The sequence below is a fragment of the Phalacrocorax carbo genome, chromosome 15 (genome assembly GCF_963921805.1).
Source record: "Phalacrocorax carbo chromosome 15, bPhaCar2.1, whole genome shotgun sequence".
Classification (NCBI taxonomy): Eukaryota; Metazoa; Chordata; class Aves; order Suliformes; family Phalacrocoracidae; genus Phalacrocorax; species Phalacrocorax carbo.
In genome coordinates, this window is record NC_087527.1 from 9,425,007 (window position 1) to 9,449,903 (window position 24,897).

General features: G+C 41.6%; 1 protein-coding gene across 3 annotated transcripts in view; it reads right to left on the minus strand.

Annotated features, from left to right (window-relative positions):
• The window catches only part of MLXIP (MLX interacting protein), a 53,417-nt gene that overhangs the window by 11,893 nt on the left and 16,627 nt on the right, over nucleotides 1-24,897 (minus strand). Inside the window, exons 2-13 of one of the 3 annotated variants that reach the window (XR_010375277.1) lie at nucleotides 12,402-12,508; nucleotides 11,952-12,037; nucleotides 10,571-10,660; nucleotides 10,248-10,289; nucleotides 9,552-9,723; nucleotides 8,479-8,568; nucleotides 7,514-7,605; nucleotides 6,696-7,359; nucleotides 2,508-2,629; nucleotides 1,602-1,788; nucleotides 678-802; nucleotides 149-296 (exon numbers count right to left, since the gene is read on the minus strand). Coding sequence is in view for 2 of the 3 variants with exons in the window: in XM_064466118.1 (XP_064322188.1) it covers nucleotides 678-802; nucleotides 1,602-1,788; nucleotides 2,508-2,629; nucleotides 6,696-7,359; nucleotides 7,514-7,605; nucleotides 8,479-8,568; nucleotides 9,552-9,723; nucleotides 10,248-10,289; nucleotides 10,571-10,660; nucleotides 11,952-12,037; nucleotides 12,402-12,508 (1,777 nt within the window). In the remaining variant the exon portion in view is untranslated. The remainder of the gene's footprint in view (nucleotides 1-148; nucleotides 297-677; nucleotides 803-1,601; nucleotides 1,789-2,507; nucleotides 2,630-6,695; nucleotides 7,360-7,513; nucleotides 7,606-8,478; nucleotides 8,569-9,551; nucleotides 9,724-10,247; nucleotides 10,290-10,570; nucleotides 10,661-11,951; nucleotides 12,038-12,401; nucleotides 12,509-24,897) is intronic. The other 2 variants (XM_064466118.1, XM_064466119.1) reach the window with 2 other exon arrangements.

Below are 24,897 nucleotides of genomic sequence, written 5' to 3' on the forward strand. Positions count from 1 at the left end.
GAATGAGAGGGTAAAGTTGATTTTCCTGCATTGGCTTCTTTTGTGGAGAAGCTTCTCATACCATCACAGAAAGTGTTCTGACAAGGTCAGCCTGCATATGAGGTAGAGCCAGCTTTCAGATGCTATCTTTAGACCGCCAAGTTCTTACCCCAATAATTCTTGAAGTGTTTTACAGCTGTAACTTGTAGAGTCTGTGGAGCTGCTTCTCTGTGGAGCAGCATAGCATCACTGGAGACATGTAAGAAACTCGGCAGGTCAAGAACTCCCCCTCCAGCGATGGCCAGAGCCCTGTAGACCTGAAGATCCCCAACAGAACAATGGCAAAAAGCCATGGTTTAGAAAACTAAGCCTGAAACCTTTGACCAAGTAAACTGAGACCTGTCGTAACACTCCTGTGAGGCACAGTAGGAACTGCTGTCATGACCGTAAGGACCTGCAGAGGTACAGTTAAACCTGGCCCCTCTGGTGACACAACCCTGAGGAGCAGAGCAGATTATTGAAGTCTGCCTTTTTAAATTTCACAGAGAAGCACAGATGCAGTGCAAGCTAAGCCTAAGGCACAAATACTCCATCGTTATGGAAGCACAACTTACTCTCTAGTCCATGCTCAGATATCAGGGCAGAAAAGTAGCTACAAAGGCAAAGAAGAAAAGCACCGCAATGGAAAGGTCACACACCTTAAATGCAGCCATATTAGGGTCAGTGGCAGGTTTTCCTGAGCAGCTGTTCTGGGGAGACTGTGGACTGGGGCTCTGCTCAGAGGTGCAGGGGGAAGCTTGGCCTGAATTCTGACAGTCTCTGCCTTCATAAAGGAAGAAAGACAAATCACATTAACAAACAACTTTCTGGAGCAAACATAACTGCTGAGAAGTTTCTATTCAGAATTGAACTGAAATGCAGCTGGCAACCAAATTATACTCACTGACGCAGCAACCATATGCTAGAAAATGTCAAGACTGCTGGGAAAGCTTAGTACTTCATGACACAAGACTAATACATCCCTAATAGTGATATGTAATACTCCTCTCACAAACACACACTTCAGCAAAGGCATGTTGAATGCATAGGCTGCAATTCCATCATTCTGCTAGACTCCCTTACCTGAGGCTCAAATGGCCTGGGACACGATGATAACACAGCCATTTACCAGCAAAACCAGCATGTGTCTCTAAAATTGGCTCAGATACCGCTCTATCAACATGCATGCAAAAGGAGGCTTTGCACTTACCTACTGTTACTAAAGGATTGTGTCCGAGATCCTCCAATCAAAATTATAGTTACAATACGGAATAACAAACCTATTCAGCACTTTCTACACAGATGTCTTTCAAATGGGTTTAATTTCTGGGTGACTATGACAGTACATAATTTTAGAAAGGAGCCACTTACAGGAAGCACAAAATCGCAGTTTGTGGGAATGCTGAACAGTAGTTTAAGACAAAAATTGCAAACAACTGAATGCAACTGAAGAAACAGGGTAGGAGGGCCTAAAAAGCTTTTCCTTCATAAAGTTATCCAGGGATCCTCAAGGCCTTGCCTAACCAATGGAAATACACTGATGTGTGCAGGGCAGAGAGAATGCTTACAGCTTTCTAACTTACTAGGTGTAGGTGAAGGAACTTGTGAACTGCTACTGTGGGAAGGGATTTGCTCTCCTTTCACCAACACATCCTGGACTACACTAGGAGAGAAGAGATGTGAGACTGTGGACTGGGTTTGTTGACTACTTGGTGCTCGCTGTGCTGGACCAACCAGAATGTTACTACGGAACTCCGTCACCCCGGGAGCCTGGGAACAGCATAGAAATAGCACAGAGAAAAACACAGAGAAAGAAAAAGAGAGCAGGAAGGGGGATATGGGGGCAGAGGAAGAGAAGGAATGAGAGAAATGAGAAAGGGAGGGGAGACAAAGAAAGAGAGAGAGATTTGTTACCTTGCCTTTCACTAAAAGTAGCAAATTAATACATGATTAACAATCTGATGACATGAAACAAAGACTTATACATAAGGAATTGGCAGGCACTGAAGTCAGACTTCTGGCAGGAGACCAGTATCCCTTCATAACTTAAAGCAGTATTATAACACATCAACACATAATATACTAAAAACTATTTCCATCTTCCTGCATACAACATATTGGGAAACCCACTCATATACTCAAGGCATGCCTTCCAATATGTAAATGGAAAGGTGAGCATCCTGGGTTCCTTCTAGCTTCTGCATGATTAATAAAAAGCACAAACCATCCCCATTCATAAGTACTGTGTATATATGCCTCTTTGTAATCTTACTGTTGTGTGAGACAGAGTCTGTGAAGACTAAATAGTGCTTCCAGGACCATAAAGTAGTTAAATTAAAAATAAGCAAACATAATGCTGAATGCACAAATGCATATGCTGGGTAACAGGTGAGATTTAGTGGAGTAGTTACCCTTCTGAGCACATTATGGCTCTAACTACTTGCAAATAACAGGCCTAAAAACAAATATATTTTTTTTCTTCTCCTTACTCTGACAATTCCAGCTGGTGCAATTGCAACATTAGACTGAGACGTGGCTGGCGTCAAAATCCCCTCTCTTTTTAAAGGTGCTGGAGTTACAATCACAGCTCTGGACTGTCCCTGAAAGGCAGCTGAAGAACACAAGTTAGAATAGTTAATAAGACAAAAAAAAAAAAAAAGCTGGAGATTATTTTGTATGAAATAACTTGTCATTGAACAGGGGAATGGGTTAATGGGCATCTATTTGGTACTACTTCATTGCAATATAGAGTGCCACCGGTTTTCTGATAACCTCAATCCATGAATCCAGTACAAAGGACTCTCACACCAGTTATTTCTGAGGCTTCTAGCATCACTGTCACTGTTTCAAGGTGAATTTACAAAGGTACCTAGTAAAACAGGGAGTTGCAAAGTGTATTCATTCTATAAGAGCTGGGTTTCCCAGAAGGAGGATCATCTTAACCTCTCCTCTCACATCCATACTTCTTGGATTTCAGGCTTGCTCTGCTAACCCAGAAAGGGTCAATGTCAGAAACCAACTGAAGGATGCATATTCAATACTTCATGCTTCCTTGTACATATATTAAATTCTCTTCCTCACGACTTCACTCTACTAGCTTCTTTCACTATCTGGTTTTACAGCTGCTTTACATGACACACAGCCACAAGACAACAAAACATGCTGGGAATCAGCACCAAAATTCCAGAAAACAGGCTAAAGAACTAGGAGTTCTGCGGTGTTAGACAGCTAGAAAGAACTGCTAATAGCAGCAATTGTCTCCACAGAGAAAGTTACAAAAAATTCTCAAAAAAGTTTGTACAGGAGGCTTGCCTCCATGCAAGAATCAAGGTCCTTGCTCTGAAGTTTTTCGCACCACTACAGTATTCTAGTCTAACATAAACCTGTTAAGGTCTCAATTTAACCAATGCAGATGTACAGTTATTGACATGACATTAAGGCTGACATTGTTCTTGCCCAGACTTTAGAGAGAAAATGACTAACCAACCTATATTGTTACTAAGGGAAGAATCATGCAAAGACAGAGCTTCTGTACGCTTTCTGAGAAAACCGAACCAAACTTACTCAGTTTTATTGTAGCCTGTATTGGCTTCAGCTCTCCTTTGTACTAATAAAGTTATCTTGCATGAAAAGTGTCACAATAGCTCAGCCGCTGCCAACCCTCCCCTCTCCAATTTAGCATCAGGATATTGAAGGACACACACAGCAGAACAGGGAGACAGCGCAGGATATCTAATGTTCTCTCCCCTACTGTGTCATCTGTGACTAACAACTGTGTCTTGAATCAAGTAAAGTTTCTGTATAGCCTTTATTAGAAAGGCCTGTGGATTGCACAGATGTTGTGTCAGCCCTTGCATGGGTCTGTGTGGCAGAGAGCGCTGTCACTCTGATACAGGGAGTTCATTCTTTGTCTGAGCACTCACACACAGAATACACAGAATCGTATAGGTTGGAAAAGACCTTTAAAGATCATCAAGTCCAAGCATAAAGCTAACACTGCCAGTTCACCACTAAACCACACCCCTAAGCACCACAACCAAATGTCTTTTAAATACCTCCAGGGATAGTGACTCAAACACTTCCCTGGGCAGCCTGTTCCAATTCCTGACAACCCTTTCAGTAAAGTAATCTTTCCTAATATCCGCTCTAAACCTTCGTGGCGCAGCTTGAGGCCATTTGCTTTCATCCTATCGGTAGTTACTTGGGAGAAGAGGCCAATCCCCACCTAGCTACAACCTCCTTTCAGGTAGTTGTAGAGAGCAATAAGGTCTCCCCTCATCTAGATGTCAGTTCCTTTTTCTCATAAATAAACAACAGATTGCAAATGCTAGGTTTTGTAACATGCATTTGGGACACTGAGGGCTGACAAAAGGTCCTATTCACTCAAAAGCACACTTACAGACTGTGTACCACAAACACTAAACTATCCCTCGTGCTGGTCTACTTTGATGCTGGTCTGTTTTATGAGACTTGCAAAATGGTAAGGAAAAAGCAGTTAGTGCACAGTGAAAGTAGAGAGGTTATTCCCACATATAAAGCTGGAATTGCAACTCTTCCACTGTTCACCAATGTCCAGCCACACTTATGACACCTCCGTTAAGCTAAAGAGCCTACTCTTATTTAATACTTATGTTTTTTATTTATGTAATAATTTTTTATTTTATATTATATTTAAAATATATTAAATACTTAAGCAGCATTAATGGCGCTGCACAAACTTGGCATTTCTGACTTCCACGTTTGGGTAACTGTAACAATCAGCACATATATAGATGCCCCTTTACATGTTTCATGTTTCTATCCTACACATGCATCTTTTGGAGACTTACTTCTCAAAATCAGAACATTTACCCTGAAGCAGTGATAGCAGTATTCTTTCTCATGTGAAATCTTGCACCTGATGAGACAATCTGTTTCAGCCCTTACATCACAGGGTAGTAAATGTTATCATCCCTTTCTACACAGGTTATAATGCAATTTGCTTTATAGTCATGAGATGATTTGTTTGTCCTGAACACAAATGACAGGCATAAACGCCTCAGTTATAAGTACTGATGTTTCTTCTACTGCCAAAAATAAAACCCCAGTCTTTACATAAAATCTTGGATTCGACCTCTAAGCTTGGTGTCCCAGTAGTTTAGGAGGACTGTGATCCCTGAAAACATGCACCTACCAGGAATGAAAAACAGCAACAACTTTAGATCTAGATGAGAAACAAAGCCATTTGTTACAATGGTCCACAAGTAACTGATGAAGCAGCGGGAAAGTGATATATGGCGTGAGGAACACCCGATGAAGCACTAAGAAAGCTAGGAACAAATGCTTTCTGAAAATAATGAGTTGCCTACAATGGTTTACTAGGTGAGAAATGCATGTCTTGACTGCTGAAGGTATATGGAGTCTTGCTGTATAACATGCTATAGACAGAAACACTGCCATTAACACCCTAGTGCTATTAATCATGGACCGACTTGTTCCCAGTGACATGCTAGAATCAGATCCCTGGGTCTGTTCTACTCCTGAACAGTGATTTTTTAATTTTTTTTTTGTGGGTAACCACAATGCCAGGCCCTGGCAGACAAACCTACTCCTTAGTAAAGCCTGTTTAATAATCCCCAGGCAGGGTTTTCCTTGCATTATTGTTGCACATTTTAGGTGGCTGAAGTCACTTGGCCCCCAGCCAGCACAACAGCGTGCAGTAATCCCACGAAAAAGCATACTGCCTATCCTGTTCCAGTCTTGGGCGTTCCCACAGGAACTACCACAAGCAAAACTCTCTCTGCTCACACTTGCTATTCTTAGCCTTGTGCAGTGTCAATGGCTCCAAATCATGCCCAGGGTGGAGATTCCGGCATCGGTTAGGCTCTCATACTATGAGCTGAAAACCATGTGCTCCTGACAGCATCTCAAGAGCCTGTAGATTGCTTGAGACAAAGACCTCCAGCTCCCCCGCCTGTTCTTCGTCCTTCCCTACTGGAAGGGCTGATTCTCATCACCCTGGTTCTTCTAGGGAGCACTGATGGTAGATGAGAGGCACTCTCCCATGCTTCCATCTGGACCAATGCTATGGTCCACTTCAACAGCTGCTCCCTACTCAGTCTCAAAGAGTTTCAGGCACGCTAAGATGAACCTCAGAATATACCTGAAGTATTACCAACGGATGCACACTACCAAGCTGGTATTACAGACTGCGATGATGCACAGGTAGGTGTAGTGCCTTGTCCAGAGCAACCAGGTGAATCAATGAAAGGGACAGACCTGCCATTCTCCATCCCACACTATCTTCCTACCTACTGTGGCTGAATGCTCTGAGGGGCAGAGTTAATCAGAACAACATTAAGTACCAAGACCAAGGTTTCTATGGGATAAGAGCACTGAGCTCTAGCCATCCCATGTGCTAATGCATCTATACAGCTGACCACAGATTTTATGAGGGGATATCCCCTTCAGCAGGTTGGCTTTTCACACTCACAACCAAACTGTTTCGAATCCTTACTGCAGTCCAGAGCATCCCATTGAACAGTGTAGCCACACATCAGTGGCTTCAGGCATCCCTTAGACACCCTCAGGAAGCTGTATTTTTACTTACTATGTAAACCAAGAAAAGCAAGAAGGTCTCTCCCTCTTGCTATTCTCACTCAGAAAAGAAAAAACATATCCCCCAAACTACTTCTCACCTGGGGTGATGAAGGCATTCTTTAACAATAAGGACACTGTTTCAGGCTTCGCAGCAGGCACTGTATTTTGTGACTGTTTGGGCCTTGTCCCAGCACTGGCCAGAGGAACAGCTTTGGGGAGTGCAAATGTCAGTTGGGACTGCAGCTGGGGCCGGGGCTGTCCCTGCAGGACAGTAGTCTGGAAAGCCAGGTTACAAGGCACTCCTGCACCTGGCTGCTGTGTTGCCAGGACAAGGTTCTGGCTCTGGCTGAAGGTGGTAGCAGGGGCATTGTGGGTCAGTGTAGCGGAAGCTGTGTGCGTGATAACTGTAGATTCACAGAGGCCAAACTTCTGGGTTTCTGGTGCAGGAAACGCAGCTGGTGGAGAGCTTAAGCTAGAATTCAGAGGCACTGCAGGTAACGGGGACTGGTGCTGTTGTGTCGCAGGTTGAAGCAGTGGCAAGGGTGTCTGAAACACTGGCATAAAAGTTTGTGGCCCGCTGAGAGATGAGTCAGGAGTGAAGTCTGCTGGCTGGATGAAAGATCCCCCGCTTCTAATGCTGGAACACTGGTCAGTGCCAACATCAGGAATGACAGGAGCAGGTACTGAGGAAGCAATCAGTCCATCACTGATGTTCCCCGCTGGAAGTGTGTTGGGCAATGAACCCGACGGCAGGACAGGAGACTGACAGAAAAGAAAAAATATTACAGATTCAGTCATGACCTCTGAAACTCTTGTCTCAACTCCTTCTGAGAAGGATGTGGCTCATATCTGGGAGTCTTCATAGCACATATGTGTCTGAGAGGAGGCTGTTTTAGAGACCGAGAACCTCTCTTACCTGGGAAGAATGGTTGGTGCTGTCTGTTGTTGCTGAGCTGACAGCAGACACAGAAGGGAAATAATTACTGGAACGACTGGGTGTGAATAAATCTGAAATACGAAATGTTGCCTATTAATTTTCTACTTTTCATACTCAAGGTACAGCATTGCTAGATACTAAAATTCAAAAGAATATAAATATTATTCAGCAAATAACAAAACCACAAGATTTTTGCTTCATACAACTGCTGCTGACTGAGCAACGAATTGTTGTCTTCCAGAGGAACTGATCTCTTCAGGGCAGTCATCTTCAACTTTCGTGCAAGCTGAGGACAATACTAAAACGAGTCCACTGCTTAAGGTTCACCTAAACAGATGGCCAAGAGCTGATTCTCAAGGCAGTCCCACAAAATTCAGTTGTCTGATGCAGACTGCATGCAGGCCCAGCAAACAGATGTGACCTTTGACTTCCATGAAGATCCATAACCACCAAAGTTTTCAGCAGTAGTTTAATGTCATATGTAATTCTTGAGAGTACCAGAAAATGTTCCAAGGCAAATGAAGTGTTAAATCACTTCATCACTAAGAAGTGTTAAATGGGAAAACCTCAGTGATTCTGTGAGTTCTCCTGTCTGTATCTGATGTTCTATCTTTAATTACTCAATGACTTAAGGTCTAAATGCTATTCTTTCCAAAGGCAAATTAACAGCCAGGTTCAAACCTTGGAATAAACAATCCTGAAGTGACTCTCAAACCCAGGTAAGTAAAAGACTGGGGTCACAGTAACATGGGATTCTACCCACATATGTGTCTGCTTTGAAAAATGGACAATGAAAACATGTATCAAGTGTCCTTCACCTTTCACTCAAATCTCTTGCCTTCTATGGACAGTAGATATCTGCAACGTTTAATCCTCTGTTAAAAACTAGTTCATAAATAGCTGCAAATTTAAATAAATTAATTGACTATATATCTGATTCTTACCCTGAAAAGGCTCAAAAGTATCCATAAAATCAAAATTTGGCTGGAGAGGGATAAGCCCTGGTTGAATCATGTCAGCATTTCCTAAGTGTGCTGGAAAATTCAAGAGACAGATTAGATTAGCTTCACATCACTTGCACAGTAACAACAGTAGGAATATCGCATTTGGCTAGAACACCAACACACACTCCACAGCCAGGCTTGGCCAGGATGTTTAGAGAAAAACTGCTGCTGAAATGAACTAAGTGTCTGCTTTTCTTCAGAACTACAGCCCAGCTCTGAAATAAAAACCACTGGGGAATGAAACTTTCAACTAGTAAAATTGAAGAGACGAAACCTGAAGGCTCTAACTAACAGCTAGGGATTGCCAAACTTGGACACCTCCTGCTCCCAAGCCTCCTGTCCTGTCCCTGCTGCACAATAAACAAACTTGCTGGGAAGCGCAACCTGAACCACCATAGCTCCTAGCACAGTATTTTAAAACAAACCATCATCCATTTAATTTTGCCTCAAGTACATTTCATGTAAACCACAGTTGCTCTGGAGTTGCTCAGACAGCTCAGACATCCATGCAGCAAGGATGACGCATTAGTGGACATCTGCTGTCCCATTAGACAGTCAGTGCCTTGAGTTAGAGAGCATTCAACAGAACTCTGTAGCTCTTGGGATTGTTTTTACAGGAGATGTGACTTGCACTCATTCTAAGGGACATAATCCAAAGAAAAACACACAGGCATTCCCTTAAAAATACACACACATATAAGCTTTGAGATAAATAACGCCTTCATCACTGATAAAGGTAAATACTGGTCATGACATATTTATTCAGAGCAACATTAGAGGACAATGCTAGGAGCAGCATGTAAGAAGCTAAAACAGAAATTAAATTTAGATGAACAATTGGGATTCTGTAATCTATGAAGCATTAGACAGCTACAGTCTCTGACCTATTTTTATCTATATCAGCAAAGTAAGAAAAATTTATTAGGCAAGACTAGAAAAGCAGAAAAGCAACAAACCAAACTTCTCCTAGAGATTCCCATTCTAAAATCAACACAGCTAAGAGTCAACAATACCTATGTCCCTGGAATTTGGCCAGGAAACGAGCTGATGTGAAGACAGGGTGGAGAACAGCGTGTCAGTGAACTCGGACATAAGCATATCTGCATCCAAGAGGCTGCCTTCCTCCATAGGGACAGGGGTTTCTCTGCCATATCTTCTTTTTTGCCAGAGAACCACATCATCATCCTGCCAAAGGAAAGGAAGAAAAGTCAGGCTGCCTAGAAAACACTAAAGCAGTCAGGTGCAGATGTATAAAAACAGTCTTCATTCTTCACATTTTTAGAGAAAGAACCTCTCCTTCAAATGGACTGAAACAGAGCAGTGGAACTTCTAATCTGCAACATGTAGCGCACACATCTTCACAGATCCAGTTACACAAGCCAGGCACTAGTGCCAGCTACGACTCAGTAACAAGATGAAACAATGTGCCAGCCCTCAAAGAGACTGATCTTTCCGGGAACCCAATACTAATTCTCATTTTTTCTGTCACAGCACTTTACATTCAAACTCTCCTCCATCCAATTTAAGCTACAAGTCTTACATTGCTCTCTAAGGTGCAGAAACATTAAGGTGTACAACCTTAATTAAGGCTTAAGCAAGATGCTTGTCTTTAGATTTTAATCGATGCAAGCTACTGCACGTTACAGCTTTGTTACTTATTGCAGCTTTTACAAGCATAAATGCTGCCATTTATCAGCACTATTACCTACCCTGACCAAACTTGAAAGATCTTCATCTTTATGTTTCTGTAACTGCAAAATGAGAACAAAACAGATGTTAAAGTCAGAACAAGTCCTGTATATGCCAGTAGACGACCTGATTTTGCAAGACTTTTAAGACCCAATCATGCACAATTAGCCCCTGCACAATGATTTTTAAGTTAAGCGGGACTAATCAGATGAGTATGCCTGCACTAGCTTATCATTTGTTTTAAGTATTCTTGCATGCTAGCAAAAGTGACATTAAAACTCAGAAAGCAATAATATACTGACCAAGTTCAAGTAAGCTACTTTCACTGTGTAAACCAACAGACCCTTTTCTTGAAGTATGTCCTCCACTTGTGGTATTCCCTGATGACTATTTCAATTCTTCGTTTCCAGTATTTCCCTTCTGTTGCGATGGCCTGAGAATACAAACACATACCATGAATTACGTTGAATCACATAATGGATGAATGTTCGATAAATTTCCAAGCAAACATTCAGGCAGAAAAAAAATGCAAAATAAAGCATGCTAATTCTGTTTGAGCTCATGTATCAGCAGCCTACACTGTGCCAGAGTTCAGCTATCACAGAGCAAATCTGACAGTACTAACTTCATCTTTCCCACAATAAACAAACAAGAGATGATGTCTGACTGCACTGTCAGCATCTCCCACATCAGCTCAACAATAACCAATGGAAAAGAAATGGCAAATAAACCCTTTAAAACTAATTTACTGAAATGTAATGTATAAAGCATATGACACTGTTCTGCAGAAAACAAGCAAGGAGAATTTCACGAGGTTATATGAACACGCACCCACACACAAAAGCTGTTAAGAATGACACAAAGCAATAGAGATCTGATGTCACACTCCTCCCAGAGCTGGACCTCGTGGGTCACATACTAGTAGCAACAAAAGGATCAGAACAATGCGGGTCTTTAACATATCACAGATAGCAGCGTATAAGTTGGGGGCAGCAGACTTAGAGCCCCAACACAACTTTCTTGTGTTTGAGGGTCATCTTTCATCACAAATATCAACACTGTTCTTTCAAAAACCTGAGAGAGTTCCACAAACTCATCTGGAACTCCTCTGACTTACAAATGATTCTAGAGTTATGGAGTAGAGAGTGTGCTACATATTGCCTCACTGGTTTTCCGCAAGAAGCCAGAGGGCAGACATTAGTTTTCATTTATGTTTACAACAGCACAAAAATGAAAGTACTCAAACTCATATTTGATCTTTTTGTGAGGTTATCTTGACAAATAAATTGCTTGTTGTCTAGAAATTACACCCATCAATTAAATAAAGACACAGAAAACTCTCATGGGGTCACTTAGATTTAATCCTGGAAACAGTTGTCACTGATTTCCCACTGACTTCAGCAATCTCCAGCCAGAGGAGAGCAGTGGCTGTCAAAACCTTAACTATTCAAATTGCACTTCTATGATTTAGGTTTTAATGAACTAGAACATAGTCATAAGTTACATAGATAATAAATGTCCTTCTGGTTGCACCTTGATCATCTGAATATGATAAACTTACAAAAACGGGTTCAGCAGCACACCTGTATACCATTATATTAATGCTTCCTTCTAAATAAAAACATCAGAGCAAAGAATTGCTATGCTGCTGTTGTATCTAGTGGACGAGAAAATCTTGTTATAAACTCTAGAGCTCATTAGTCTGTTCCTCAGGTTTTACAGACCTCTGGCCGACGATGTTCATCTACGTCAACCGAGCCGTCCAGTGGAGTCACAAAATGGCACACTGGATTCTTGCGCTTCTCCAGGTCTGAAACAATAATGAAAATCTGAGTGCTCAGCACATGCAGGCTCTGCAGAGAGCCCAGTCACAAGATGTTTAAAAAAAAAAAAAAAAAAAAGGAAAAAAAATCTAGCCCAGGTTCCTTCCCGATAGCCAACAGTAAATGGGGAAATCTCAGGCTGTGCTTGGACCACTTGGTACAGCCTCTGTGTGGACATCTTTAAGAAAACACTGATCCAAAGGCACTGCCACGACAGCTTTCAAGACATCTGGGCCTTTGGCAGATTTTTGAGCTTTTCATTAGACAGTAAGTTCAGTTCCTTCTTGCTTCTTGAATAATTGTCTCTAAAAATATTTTACAGCAAGCGACAAAATCCAGCATGATACTTACACTGCATGTACCATGCCCTCCAGATGGCGTTATTGAGACGGATTTTATCTCTCCACTGAAGTTTCAAGCCTTTAAAATTTTTCCATTTTGGTGAAACCAGCTTTCCACTGAAACAAAACAGGCAGCAAATCATTCCGATTTCAGTTTTTCTCTTGCCGCTCCTTTCAAGACAAAGCATCCCCCTAAAGCTGCCAAAATGTCAACAGTAAAAAGCACAACAAGCCACACTTGGCCAGTGACAATTTTTCCCATACGCTGTCCATAGCTTACTGACCTAGCTGCCAGAAATGAGCCCAGTTTTCAAGACTCCTTCATGTTCTCATCTGCCTGCTAACTACGGTCACAACTGGTCTCACAAGTATCTTCAGCAGGACCACAACTCACTTCACCCAAACTCACTTTTCTCCTTGCCAGTATCCCACTGCCTCAAATGCCAGCCTTATCAGCTTCCATCAGCTGAGAACAGCATTGCTCAAAATTAAACCCAAGACCTGGCCTAGAGGTTTTTCCACATTTGGCCACACATAGTTTTGGCTTGGATTTTGTTGAGGAACTGGATGAATTCAACACAACTCCATTTCTATGGTTCCACTCTAGTTACCAGGCTGGTAACACTGGAAAGGAAGAACAAAATGCCAGTTCTGGCCCAAGAAAAACTACCATACACCAGTTCTACAATGATGGTAAACACAGCTGAGCACACAGGATGACCAACAGACTAGAAAGAGTAACTTTTCTCCAAGGAAAGGGAAGGCTGGAAAGATAAATGGCTTATGATTGAACATTCTCGCTCTACTCTGCGCTGGTGCAGCCTCACCTTGGGTAATGTGTGCAGTTTTGGGCACCACAGTACATTAAGGATATAAAGCTACTAGAGAGTGTCCAGAGGAGGGCCACAAAGTTGGTGAAGGGTTTAGAGGAGAAACCACATGAGGAGCAGCTGAAGTCACTTAGTTTATTCAGCCTGGAGGAGAGAAGGCTGAGGGCAGCCCTCATTGCGGTCTGCAGCTTCCTCACAAGGGGAGGAGGAGGGGCAGGGCTGGTCTCTTCTCTCTGGTGACCCATGACAGGACCCGAGGGAATGGCAGGGAGATGTGCCAGGGGAGGGTTAGGTTGGGTATTAGGAAAAGGTCCTTCCCCCAGAGGGTGGTGGAGCCCTGGCACAGGCTCCCCAGGGAGGCATCACGGCACCAGCCTGGCGATATTCAAGAAGCACTTGGACAAGGCCCTCAGAGACACGGTGTGAATTTTGGGGTTGTCCTGTGCATGGATAGGAATTGGACTTGATGATCCTTGTGGGTCCCTTCCAGCTCAGGACATTCCATGCTTCTGTGACGCTCTGGAGGTGAGAGGGAGAGGGAACGAAAAAGGAAGAATCAACAGCGTCTCCAGTGAACACTGTATAAAGACAAACTACCCAGCCTCTATAACACACCTTTATGAATCATTAATCCATATTACTGACAGAGCAGAGAAAGTAGGAAATATTCATAATGTAGTAAATTTCAAGCCACAGATTAAAGTATAGGTATTGTGCCTATCCCAGGTTCTCTCTCTCTTTTTTTGTGATTTTAGCCATATATTTTCCTAGTTTACGTCTCCTTATGCTGTTTGTGCATCCTTGCTACAACAAAAGCAGACCAGCAATACAAATTGCAATCAATACAACATATGCAAAGGCAACAGGTTCATCCTGAAATGCTATGAGCATCAGATCAAGAGGTTAAGGTCTTCTGTAGTGAAGAGTACACAAATGAGTCACAGGAGCAACGTCACCTCCAAACACTTTGCCCTCTCAGAAAAGATCACTGAACACCTGGTTAACTGGGAGTGACTTTACCATGAACTGCAGTGGCACTAGAGAGAGTTGTACTGGAACTGGCCTGTGCTAGGACACTGTATATTTGCTATCACATATTCAGTACAAATTAACTCAAAGAGCTGAATTATTCTTCCTTTTAAGCCCCTATTTTATACTTAAGGTCTAAAATCACTGTGAGAATAGGAAGTACACCCTACAGAAGTGCCAGGCACTTCCCTTGGCTTGCTCAAGGCCATGCAGAGGGAGGCCTGTAGCTGGAGAACTGCTGATTCCTGTTTCCTACTTCGCCTGGGAAACCTCCTCAGAGCAGCTCTTTTTAAAGAAAACTTGCAGTAGAACTTGTAATACTATACTTATAAAAAGTCCTCACAGCCCCCACAAAAGAAGCCAGAATGCCAGAGCTGCCAATAGCAGGATATTGAACCACCACTTTCTTCAAGTATCTGACTCATCATTTCTTTTCTCCCTTGCTAGCACCACAACTGCTGTTACCACTCAGGTATTCCCACAACAGTAACAGATGAGCAAATGCCAAACCTCAGCCAAGTGACAGGTAAAGGAAAGCCAGCTCTGCTCTTTCAATTTTACTACCATGTGTAGTGTCAGTTGTAGCAACAGGTTAAACCACCATCAGGTGAGCTGTTGCCCGACAGTAACAAGATTTTTTGTGCTCCTCGTAGCTTTAAAAATAAACTGCTATGCTTTTATACGCACAGGGAAGCTGGTGGAGAGGCCAGATATCAACTGCACTAAAAGGACAATTCAGAGCAGCAAAAGAACAGATAAGCGACAAGCCTGTGAGTCCTGTGTTCACCATGGTCCATGCCCAGCTGCCCCTTCAGGGCCTATGCTGTACGCTGAGCCCTCTAGACTATGCTATAAGGCACTGCTGCAGCCTTTGGGACCCTGATGCTTGAGAAGAAATGAAGTACAAACAAAATCTGGTACACAAAATAGAACACTGGCTCCCTCTAAGGCAAGTAGATTTGCAGGAGCAAACAACTTCACTGGCTGGAAGTAATAGTAAAACATGTAAACTGTTAGAAAGGAATAGGAAAAACAATTATTCGTGTACTTGTGTTATTCTCTGTAGCTGGGCTCTAAGACGCTCAGTACAACCACACTGTGTATGCTCACTGAAGTCTAGGAACCCCTTCTGGATTCTTTAATTTTTTTTTTTAATACATCTCCCAAAACCCCACTTCTAAGTTTCAAGACTCTTTCATTTTATGGAAAGATCTCCAAATGAAGAATTTTATCTCACTGTTATCCAGCTGCTGTAGGTCAGGGCAGACCATGGATCTCCATCTGTTTAATATTCTACCCATCTCTGCAAACTATCTCATCACCTTCAGTGTTCACTGTACAGCCATCCCTGCCATAAAATCATTGTGTCTTATCGTTCCTTCTAAACCCAGATTAAAGCACATCTTTTTCTGTTTCTCATACGTACATTAACAGTTCAGAGACAGGAGATTAACATGCTGATGCATCACCAACACTGACAAAATGCCCACATGCCTTTGACTAAGAAATCTGTCAACTTAATGTTCATCTCTTCGTAGCTCTGTGTGACTGGACAGTTTGCCAAAGCAACAAAACTCTAATAACCTTCACTCAGAATAACAATGAATGCTCTTCTACAAAAAAACTGAAAGTAACTGTAATTAATTCTTGTACACACCTTGCATCTTCAAAGAGCCAATTAAAACTGGAATTAAAACACAAATAGGTTAAAACATTTTCTATTACATTCTTACAAAATGCTAAACAAAAAGTAGTGCATCAAAAGAAGGAAGTGATTAAGAACCTATTCTTAAAATAATTATTATTTTTAGTTCCCATGGGAGCAAAGCACAAGTCCAGCTTGAGGTCATAAGTGAAACGACTTTAGCCTCAGTGGTGAGGAATCAGCATGAAGCTGACAACAATATTTAGATACTATTCCAAATTCCCAAGTCAGTGGAAAGTCAATTACTTTGTACAACACTGACAGAGAGCAGCTGCCTAACTGAAACCCATCTTCAGATATTAAAGCAACAAAACAACAAAAAACCAAATGGAGACACCCACTGGCTGCTGCCCCTGCCAGTTCCCTGTCTCCTAAGACCACACTGACTCCTACAAGAAATGCAGAGCAACTTGCTGACCAGCTAGATGGTCATAATGTACCTGCAAGTGTAAAATGTCAGTGCACACATGGTCCTTGCTCCTTCTACAACGGCAGCTGCAACTCTGCAGGAGTGCTGGTTCCAGAGAGGGGATGAGGAAACCATCCCAAGGGAGCTTGGACCAAACACTCCATGGTACAAGCTGGGACAGCTGCATCCACACCAGCCAGTGGCATGACCTAGAGGATGTTGGTGCTGCACAGACAGTGCCCAAGGAGAGGAGTGCAGAGGGAACTAGGCTCTCGGGTGCATGCTGCAGGGGTTGTTGCTGCCAGAATCATAGCCTGTGCTACCCAGGCTCACATAAGCAATGCTGGAGAAATATGTGACACTCATCTTCAGCACTCTCAAACACTGATCAAATCAAAGTGGCTGAAAACCATCTGGTGGATAACGTGCAATACATTCCAGCAGCTCAGTTCAGTCTCCCATGTAGAAATCTCCGTCTCCCGAGACCAGTATGTCCTCAAGTGATTTGATCATAGCAAACCAACTAAAAAAGCTTCAGCTGAACAGTCAACAGAGCTGGAACTCCTCTTGGACACAGGGGCCCTGAAGTACTTTGGAGAAGTCACAGTGTTTTCAGAAGAGAAGCTGCAGACAATCATGGCTGTGACTTCTATATGCTGCAGCTTTCACCTATGAGTCCTGAGTATGCCAAGATTGGCTGGAGTCCATTCCCAAGGCTTTTTTTACATACTTTTCACAGCTCAGGAATTACCTTAGGCAACTGAGAACCATGCAGGCAGATAGGTAACACAGCACTGATCTGTCAGAGTATCCCAAAGTCTCTCCATTTCTAAACTTCCAGTGAAAGCAGCTGTGTTTTAAAAACAGTTACAAACCTTCAAATGCCACAAGATTTGTAGCAAACTACAATAAACAGACGTCCATTGTGAGAGCATGACCTGATTCCCTTAAACACATCTAATTTTTAAATTTTTCTTCAATCAACTGCAATGTAATTAGGGAGAAGGTATGTATTCTAACATGGTACAAAGTAGATTTTACCCTGGCAATGTCCATTTTTATGCAAAGTTTTGCCTCTGAGAGTGTCATAATTTTCTTCTGTGTTAATAACACCCAAAATAAAGCATTTCAGCCACACACGGGCAAACAGTACCTACGGAGGGTTGTTCTGTCTCCATAGATTTTTCTTTTTTTTTTTTTTTTTTTTTAAGGACTGCATGTTAAAGGGTTGCCTTCCACTGGTGATTAGCAATGAACAGCATTTTAAGTGTATGGCTAACAAACAGTATCTAGAAGAGCAGTTAATGATCTTACAGGATATTTTAGTGATGCTTTTGACTTAGTAGGGACAAGGCAAATAGGTGACCTTCTTCCTTAACAGATACGGGGCACAGGAAATGCCATTCACAGCTGTTAGGGTGACTTCGGATTTAAACCACTAACTCTGCTGAAGAAACATGCAATCAGTAAACTCAGTGGAAAAACTCCTGCCCACATCAGTAGAAGCATGATCAAGCTCTGCTATAAGATGACTCACAACAGAAGAATCCCCTGTTCTCCTCCCTTAAATCAGAGGATTTTAAGATGGACTTCAGTCAGCATAAATCCACGTGACAACCACCCTCCAGATTTGGACAGAAATGAATATTTATCTGCATGCAAACCCAGAAGAGGTTTAGGGGTTTTTCATTACTAACTAGCATTATGAAATGCTAGCATTTTAAGAAACACTGATTTCTACAAAGAGCACTGAAGGAGCAGAGAAGGAGAGTTTTAAATATTAAGATAAATTCCATCCAAAACAAGGCAATCTCAGAAGGCTGGTCTGGTCAGCTTACATAACCTCCATTTAATAGGTGGTTGAATACATTTTGATTAAATGGAAGCCATGTAGTATCGTATGGTCGAACTTAAGGGTTTTTATACAGCTGAAATGCTTTACTAAGCTGTTTCTGATCCAATTTGCAGTTCCTCATTTTTTAGCTACCTCAGAAACGGGCAAAACAGTACCATAGCATTATGTTTTAAATCCTTTTCTAACAGAAGACAATAGGGAAGACACTGCTATAAATACCAGTCTGAAAAATCCCCATCCCTCATTCAGAAGAAAATTAAGTTTATTCTCCACACCATGACATGCAAACACTGCTGAGCAAGGAATTTCAGCCGGCAAGCTATCTTGCGATTGTAGCGGACTAAATGCTGCACAAAATAAGAGGTCTTTAAAATACCCTGTGAGGGAGGAAATGCATGGTCTCTTGCTTAAAAATAAGGAAACAGTGAGGCTGAATTATATGCCCACGGCTATGAAGTGCATGAGTGACAGCACTAGAAGTGGGACACATTATTTTGATACACTGCTGCACTCTGCATGTAAAACTCTCATTTCTGCCCTTCCACCTTTCAATTGTTTTGATATGTAGTGTAGGGACAAGGAAAATCTCTGGCTAGAGTTGGCTCTCTAGCTCAGGAGAAGTTATTTTTTCCTTTTGCAGTTGGATAGCACCTGGCCTATATCTAACATACGTGGAATTTAAACATAACCCTCTGAGTGCCGCGGCTCAGATTCCACAGACCTGACCCTGCTGCCCAAATATATATTCTCAGCAAACACAGCAAAGATACCTTGAAAGAGAACTACTGCAGACATGCAGGGATCACTTTTCATGCAAACCACAGGGGTCTTGTGAACTAGAGTTGTAAGCAAATTATTTCATTTTCAGATCTGAATTTTGTAAATTCAGTTTACAGTAATGAGCTACAGAAATGTATTGCATTTTCTTGTTTAATTAAGAGATTCCCACTGCTCTGGTGCTAAAAGACCTCTTTTTTGCCTTGTTAACTCCTGCCTCAAAACCCACTTTCTCTGTGCCTTTTTATGCCCCGATTCCTTCTTGTAATGATCATGCAATCTTTTGAGATAAGACTAAGGTTTGGTTTTTTTCCCATTTATTGCAGGTGATGGTAATGAGGCTCTTAATTTAAGCAATATGAAAAAATCTGATTTGATATTACAGTAGCCAAATAATTACAGTAGCTAAATAGATTAGCTTTTTCAGCAACAGAGAAAAGGAACTTCTTGGCTTCTCCCCAGTGTTGTTGGTTGGGTTTTTTTGGTGGTTGTTTTTTTTTTTTTTTGAAGGCGTGGTTTCAGTTTGTTTTTTAATCTCCAATCTGTTTCGTTGGTGAGTTGGGTCTGTCAGCTCAGCTCTCCAAGAGCCAAAACTAACAGTATTTCCCCAAACAAAGGTTCATTCAGAGAATCAGATTATATGCATTGTGTGCTGGAGCAAAGAAGCAGGCAGTGAAATAAACATTCCTACACCAAGTGAATGTGTGTAGGACTGGTGAGGAGGCCACATTCTAGCATCTTACTATTTGTACCTACAAAGTTAATCCTAGCTGCAGCCCTGGGATACTAATCCCAGACAGAGCTCATTTTAAAAGCAAGCATTAGGCCAGGTTGTTTTCTTGGTTACCTAATTCATCCTCCTTACCTGAAATCCTCCCGCAGTAGTAGACTCCAGGTTTGTGGAGGGATGTTATATTGCTCACATTCCACAAATGACAGCAGGGGATTTCAAGCTGAAGTTGCATCAAATATTTTAAAACAACCAAACACTCCCCACTGTTTGATTCGCCTCCTTTTAAAAGTAATACTTCAACCTTGAAGACACAGATACGAGAACAAACATTTTTCCTCTATCATGAGCCTTATATAGAATCATAGAATCATTAAGGTCGGAAAAGACCTCTAGGATCAAGTCCAACGATCAGCCCAACACCCCCAGGCCTCCTAAACCATGTCCTGAAGTGCCACAGCTACAGGTTTGTTTGAACACCTTCCAGGGATGGTGACTCCACCATCTCTCTGGGCAGCCTGTTCCAATGCCTGACCACTCTTGCAGTAAGAAATTTTTCTAATATCCAACCTAAACCTCCCCTGACGCAGCTTGAAGCTGTTTCCTCTCATTCTATTGCTAGTAACTTAGGAGAAGAGACCAACACCCACCCCACTACGACCTCCTATCAGGTAGTTGTAGAGAGTGAGAAGGTCTCCCCTCGACCTCCTCTTCGCCAAACTAAACAACCCCAGTTCCCTCAACCTCTCCTCATAAGACCTGCTCTCCAGACCCTTCACCAGGTTCATTGCCCTTCTTTGGACATGCTCCAGCAACTCAACATGCCTCTTCTGAAGGGCCCAAAACTTAACACAATATTCAAGGTGTGGTTAAGAAGCATTAGAAAAATAAAAAAACAAAAATCAAAGTTATCCACTGCAAACTGGAATTGCAACACCTGCCAAAGAACATGTTATCTAGACTGGTTTCACCCAGGAAGGCTGAGGTATGCAACTCCTGAGAATGAACAGTAAAGTAAAAGATCAGTCATACACCAGAAGCAAACATGCCTGCCCCAACAAATGCACTATAAACCTTCATGTATTTATTTTACAAACTGAACATTATTTTAAGCAAAGTTTGGAAGTTTAGCTTAATTTGCATAAATGAAGGTTTGCAGTGTCTGGGCTCTCGCTCTGATAAAGACCATGTCTACGCTGGGGACTCACGAATGGACCTGGTAAGTGCTGTGGCATACCAAGTGCTACCCTGGCTTATACCAGCAGACCTGTGCTTTGCCAAGGCAACGTCCTGCAGCCTCCTCAGAGAAAAGCAAGAGCTGAAAAACTTGCGTTTTGAGAGTATTATCATATCTACACTGACAGCTTTTCATACCACCATTATGTCAATCAAGGAAAGGAGTTTTAGCCAAACATAACATGGCCAAGATGTGCTATATGAAGAGGAAGGCTTGCAGACAGCCAGGAAGGACCATTGGAGAAATGCTTTGAACAGAAACAGGTTTCATGCAAGTTATGAAAGGGTGAAAACAGCGCTGAAACAGCACAGGGCAAAGGGGAACATAAAAAACAGTACAAATATCAAGGAGACTTGGAGGCTATAGTGTCCTTCAGCCAGTGTCTATTTAAAGACTTGGAATATTTAGACAGTTTCTCATTTCCAGTCAGAAATCAAAGGATAGTTCTATAAATGTTCCTGCTTTTCAGACATTTGTCCAACATTGACTTATTTTAATACAGAACTGAAACAGCAAGAAAACAGAAAAAGCTTAATAAGTAACGTCACTAAGATTTCAGTCAAAGTGCTGAGAAACGGGCTCACCATCACCATCTATCACTGCTAACTCTCAGGCAAAACCTCTCCTTGATCCCGCTGTACTTTTACCCATTGAAAGAAGTCACATACTTTGTAACTTTATAAACATCAAAACTTCACAAAATGCCACATACTTCAACTGCCAAAAATCAAGACCTCCTTCACAGGACTACCAGAAATACCATCATGAAAAAGGCACTGACATACAGAACTTACACAGTGCTTTGAGATTTAGGGTCAGACACAAATACCACTACTTTCATTTGCCCAAATCTGAAATACCAGGAGGGAGAGCAGCTGCCCGTGGCCACAAAGGATGTTAGTAGCAAAGCGAGGACAGAACTCCAGCCAGTCATATCCCAGCCACACGCCCCATACTAAAATGCTACTAGCAAGAGTAAGTTTTAGCAAGGATTAGATTTACATATTTCAATTTACATATTCCCCAGCTCTTGGTAAATTTCCCAGCACAACAGAATAATTTATTAAATAATTTAATATGCTCAGTATGAAAATGGTATAAAGGTAACATTGTAAGAACTGAGCTGACCTGCACCTGCATTATCATTTTATTTGGCATTGCTGTTTCTCAACTCATGTTTTGTCAATGAAAAAGAAAGAAGAACGCAGTCTTAATTTTTCTCCTACTTGGCTAGAGAATTCAAGACAACACAGAATCCATTTTTATCTCCATGGCAAAAATTTTTTCTTTTTACAACTAAACATTAAAATATTCATATTTCTAAGCTATTTCTGGGGCCTGCTAGGAACACATCAGTTGATCAGATATGGGCATGGGTAAAAACATCAGGTCCCCTTAAACCGTCCTTTAGAAGAACGCATCACTGTAAATATTAACTGTAAAATTTTTAACTACTGACAAGAAAGTTACAAAACTTTTGCAGTAATATAAGCTGATTATTTTTAAAAAATAAACTCCATAGGAAATTGTTCTGATTTTTATTTAAATGAACATTGCAATCCGAAGTTTCTGTTCTGGTATAAAACATTAAGAGACGCAATCTGCCATTTATTTTCCTGGCAGATTAGATGTAGACACGGAAAGCATACAAAGTGAAGATTATCACAATTTCTAACTATTCGGTTAAAAAAATATTCCTTTGAGGTAAGAACTAGTGGTTTAAGCATGGGCTTGAATCTACACTGTATAAATTTAGCACGTATTCTACACAGGGAAGTTCAAATCTCAGCTGGAACTGAACGCCAATGCATGTTTAATATTAAATTAAATCCTACATAAAAAGGAAAATTACGATAGTATACACAATCACTACAAAAGGCAGGGAGCATCTGAATTTATATGTAGGTATCTTTGCACATTTCTTATAATGAAAAACCTTTACTATAGGATCACAAGCAATCTGTTCATATCCTAAGCCTCTGTTTACAGAATAGATGGTACGCAGCACATCCTGCATATTTAGCACTTTCATTGGTGGCCTCTCATGCTGTTCGCTTTTCAGTGCTAATACCTTGATTTATAGATCATTACTTAATCTAAACAAATTCCTCACAAGCTTTTCTATGGTGCTTTCACCCTCATTTTGCAGATGGGAAACTAAGGCATAGACCTATTAACATTTCATTATCCAATTCTCTGATTTGGCCAACGTGAGATAACATGTCTGTGTTTGCTTGCAAAACTGCATCCAGTTCCCTTTCCTGATCTCTCACCATGCCAGATGGACCTCCAGTCAATGCTCTGACCACCTCTATGGTGGTAGCTCCAGTTTCTTAGAAAATTATGATCTCAACAATTTAAAAACAGTTTTGCAGGACAGAGCACCCCACTCAAACCTCCTCACCAAAGGCCCTGCTCTGATCCTTAGGGTAATACAATCTTTGAAAAATGATTGGAACTTCTTTGTTTTCCTTTTTTTTTTTTAATATGGGCAAAGCTTTATTAGTGGGACACACTAAACCACTTTGAACAACTTCTCGTCCAAATAACACAGGCTCAGACATGGGAAAGTTCAGATCAGCTAAACCAGCCAAAAGTACAGTTACACAGTAGGGATTAGTGGGCAACTTTAAGAACAGGAAGCGCTACCAGTGTTGCCTACAGTAACTGCTGGGTAAGAGGGTGGGAAGTCAATTCTTTTTAATGTTTTCTGTGACATAACTTAATGTCTCATTTTCTAAAGGACTCACCCTTGTAACAAAATGATCATTTTATCTCTATTTAAAGCAGTAAGCATGAAACCTGCTCATAGAACACCTGACAGCTGTTCCTCACCTGCAAGCTGCATGCCAAGTATCAAAGTCAAGCTACTAGAGATGCAAAACTTCAAATCTACCCCCACCGCAGTTCACCTTCTCTCTAGTGCTAGGATTGCAAGGTTCATGTATCTGTCAGTGTTGTGCCCTGGGCCAGAATGACCAGAAAATGAGTATCCAGCATCATTCACAAAGTTGTTAAACTATCTTTAACACAATCAGCTTGAGAACTTTCATTTAGGAAACACACTTTATTCTTTGCCTGAAACGAGAAGGCTACAAATATCAGCTTTAACATACCTTGCCACTTTGTAACATGCAGTGGTGCGCCAGTAACTAACACTGTGATAAGAGTTATCAGATTTTCTTTGCTGCATCATCTTTGCCAACAGCTTTCTTTCCAGCTCCCTCCCCGCTGCATGCTTCCCTTTTAGAAAACAGCCACTGCACTCAATGCGCCCCTTCTCTCCACCACTTCCTTCTCTTCATCTTTCCTCCCTGCTGCTCGAACAAGTTTTAGAAGATTTTGGTGAGGCAAAGGAAAGATTACATGTCTAAATGTTGCAGGTAGCATAACAAGGATATCACAATCAGTTCTACTGTGATCTTTTCTCACAAAATTGCTGCTAGGAGGTAGAGGAACTTTCCTACTGATATCAACTGTTATGATGGTGATGATCAATATGTTGTATTGATAAACATATCAACAAAGTAATTCACATCAGATCAATACATTTGGTTTTCCTTGGTTTTGAAGTGTTTCCTGCACTCTCTCACACATGGTGAGAAGTAAGAAGTGTTGTTTTTAGAGAAACGATCCCACTTGCTTATTTCACAGTCTCTTGAAATTTTTCACTTCTTCCTAAAACTTGGTAACTGCCACTGGCTTTTCATCAACCTTTTCAGAATCAGAATATTCATTACAAAAAGCTGTCTTCTGATACAGATGATCAGGAACTGATAACAGTTGTCCCATGCATCTTCCTCCTCATTTAAGATGGCGGCTGTTGGGAAGGACCCTCTTGTACAGAGAGCTATGAACATGTCAGGATCCTTTTGAATGTTATGGCATTAGCCTAGATTAATAAACTAATCAAGATGTGATGATCTGGGACCTT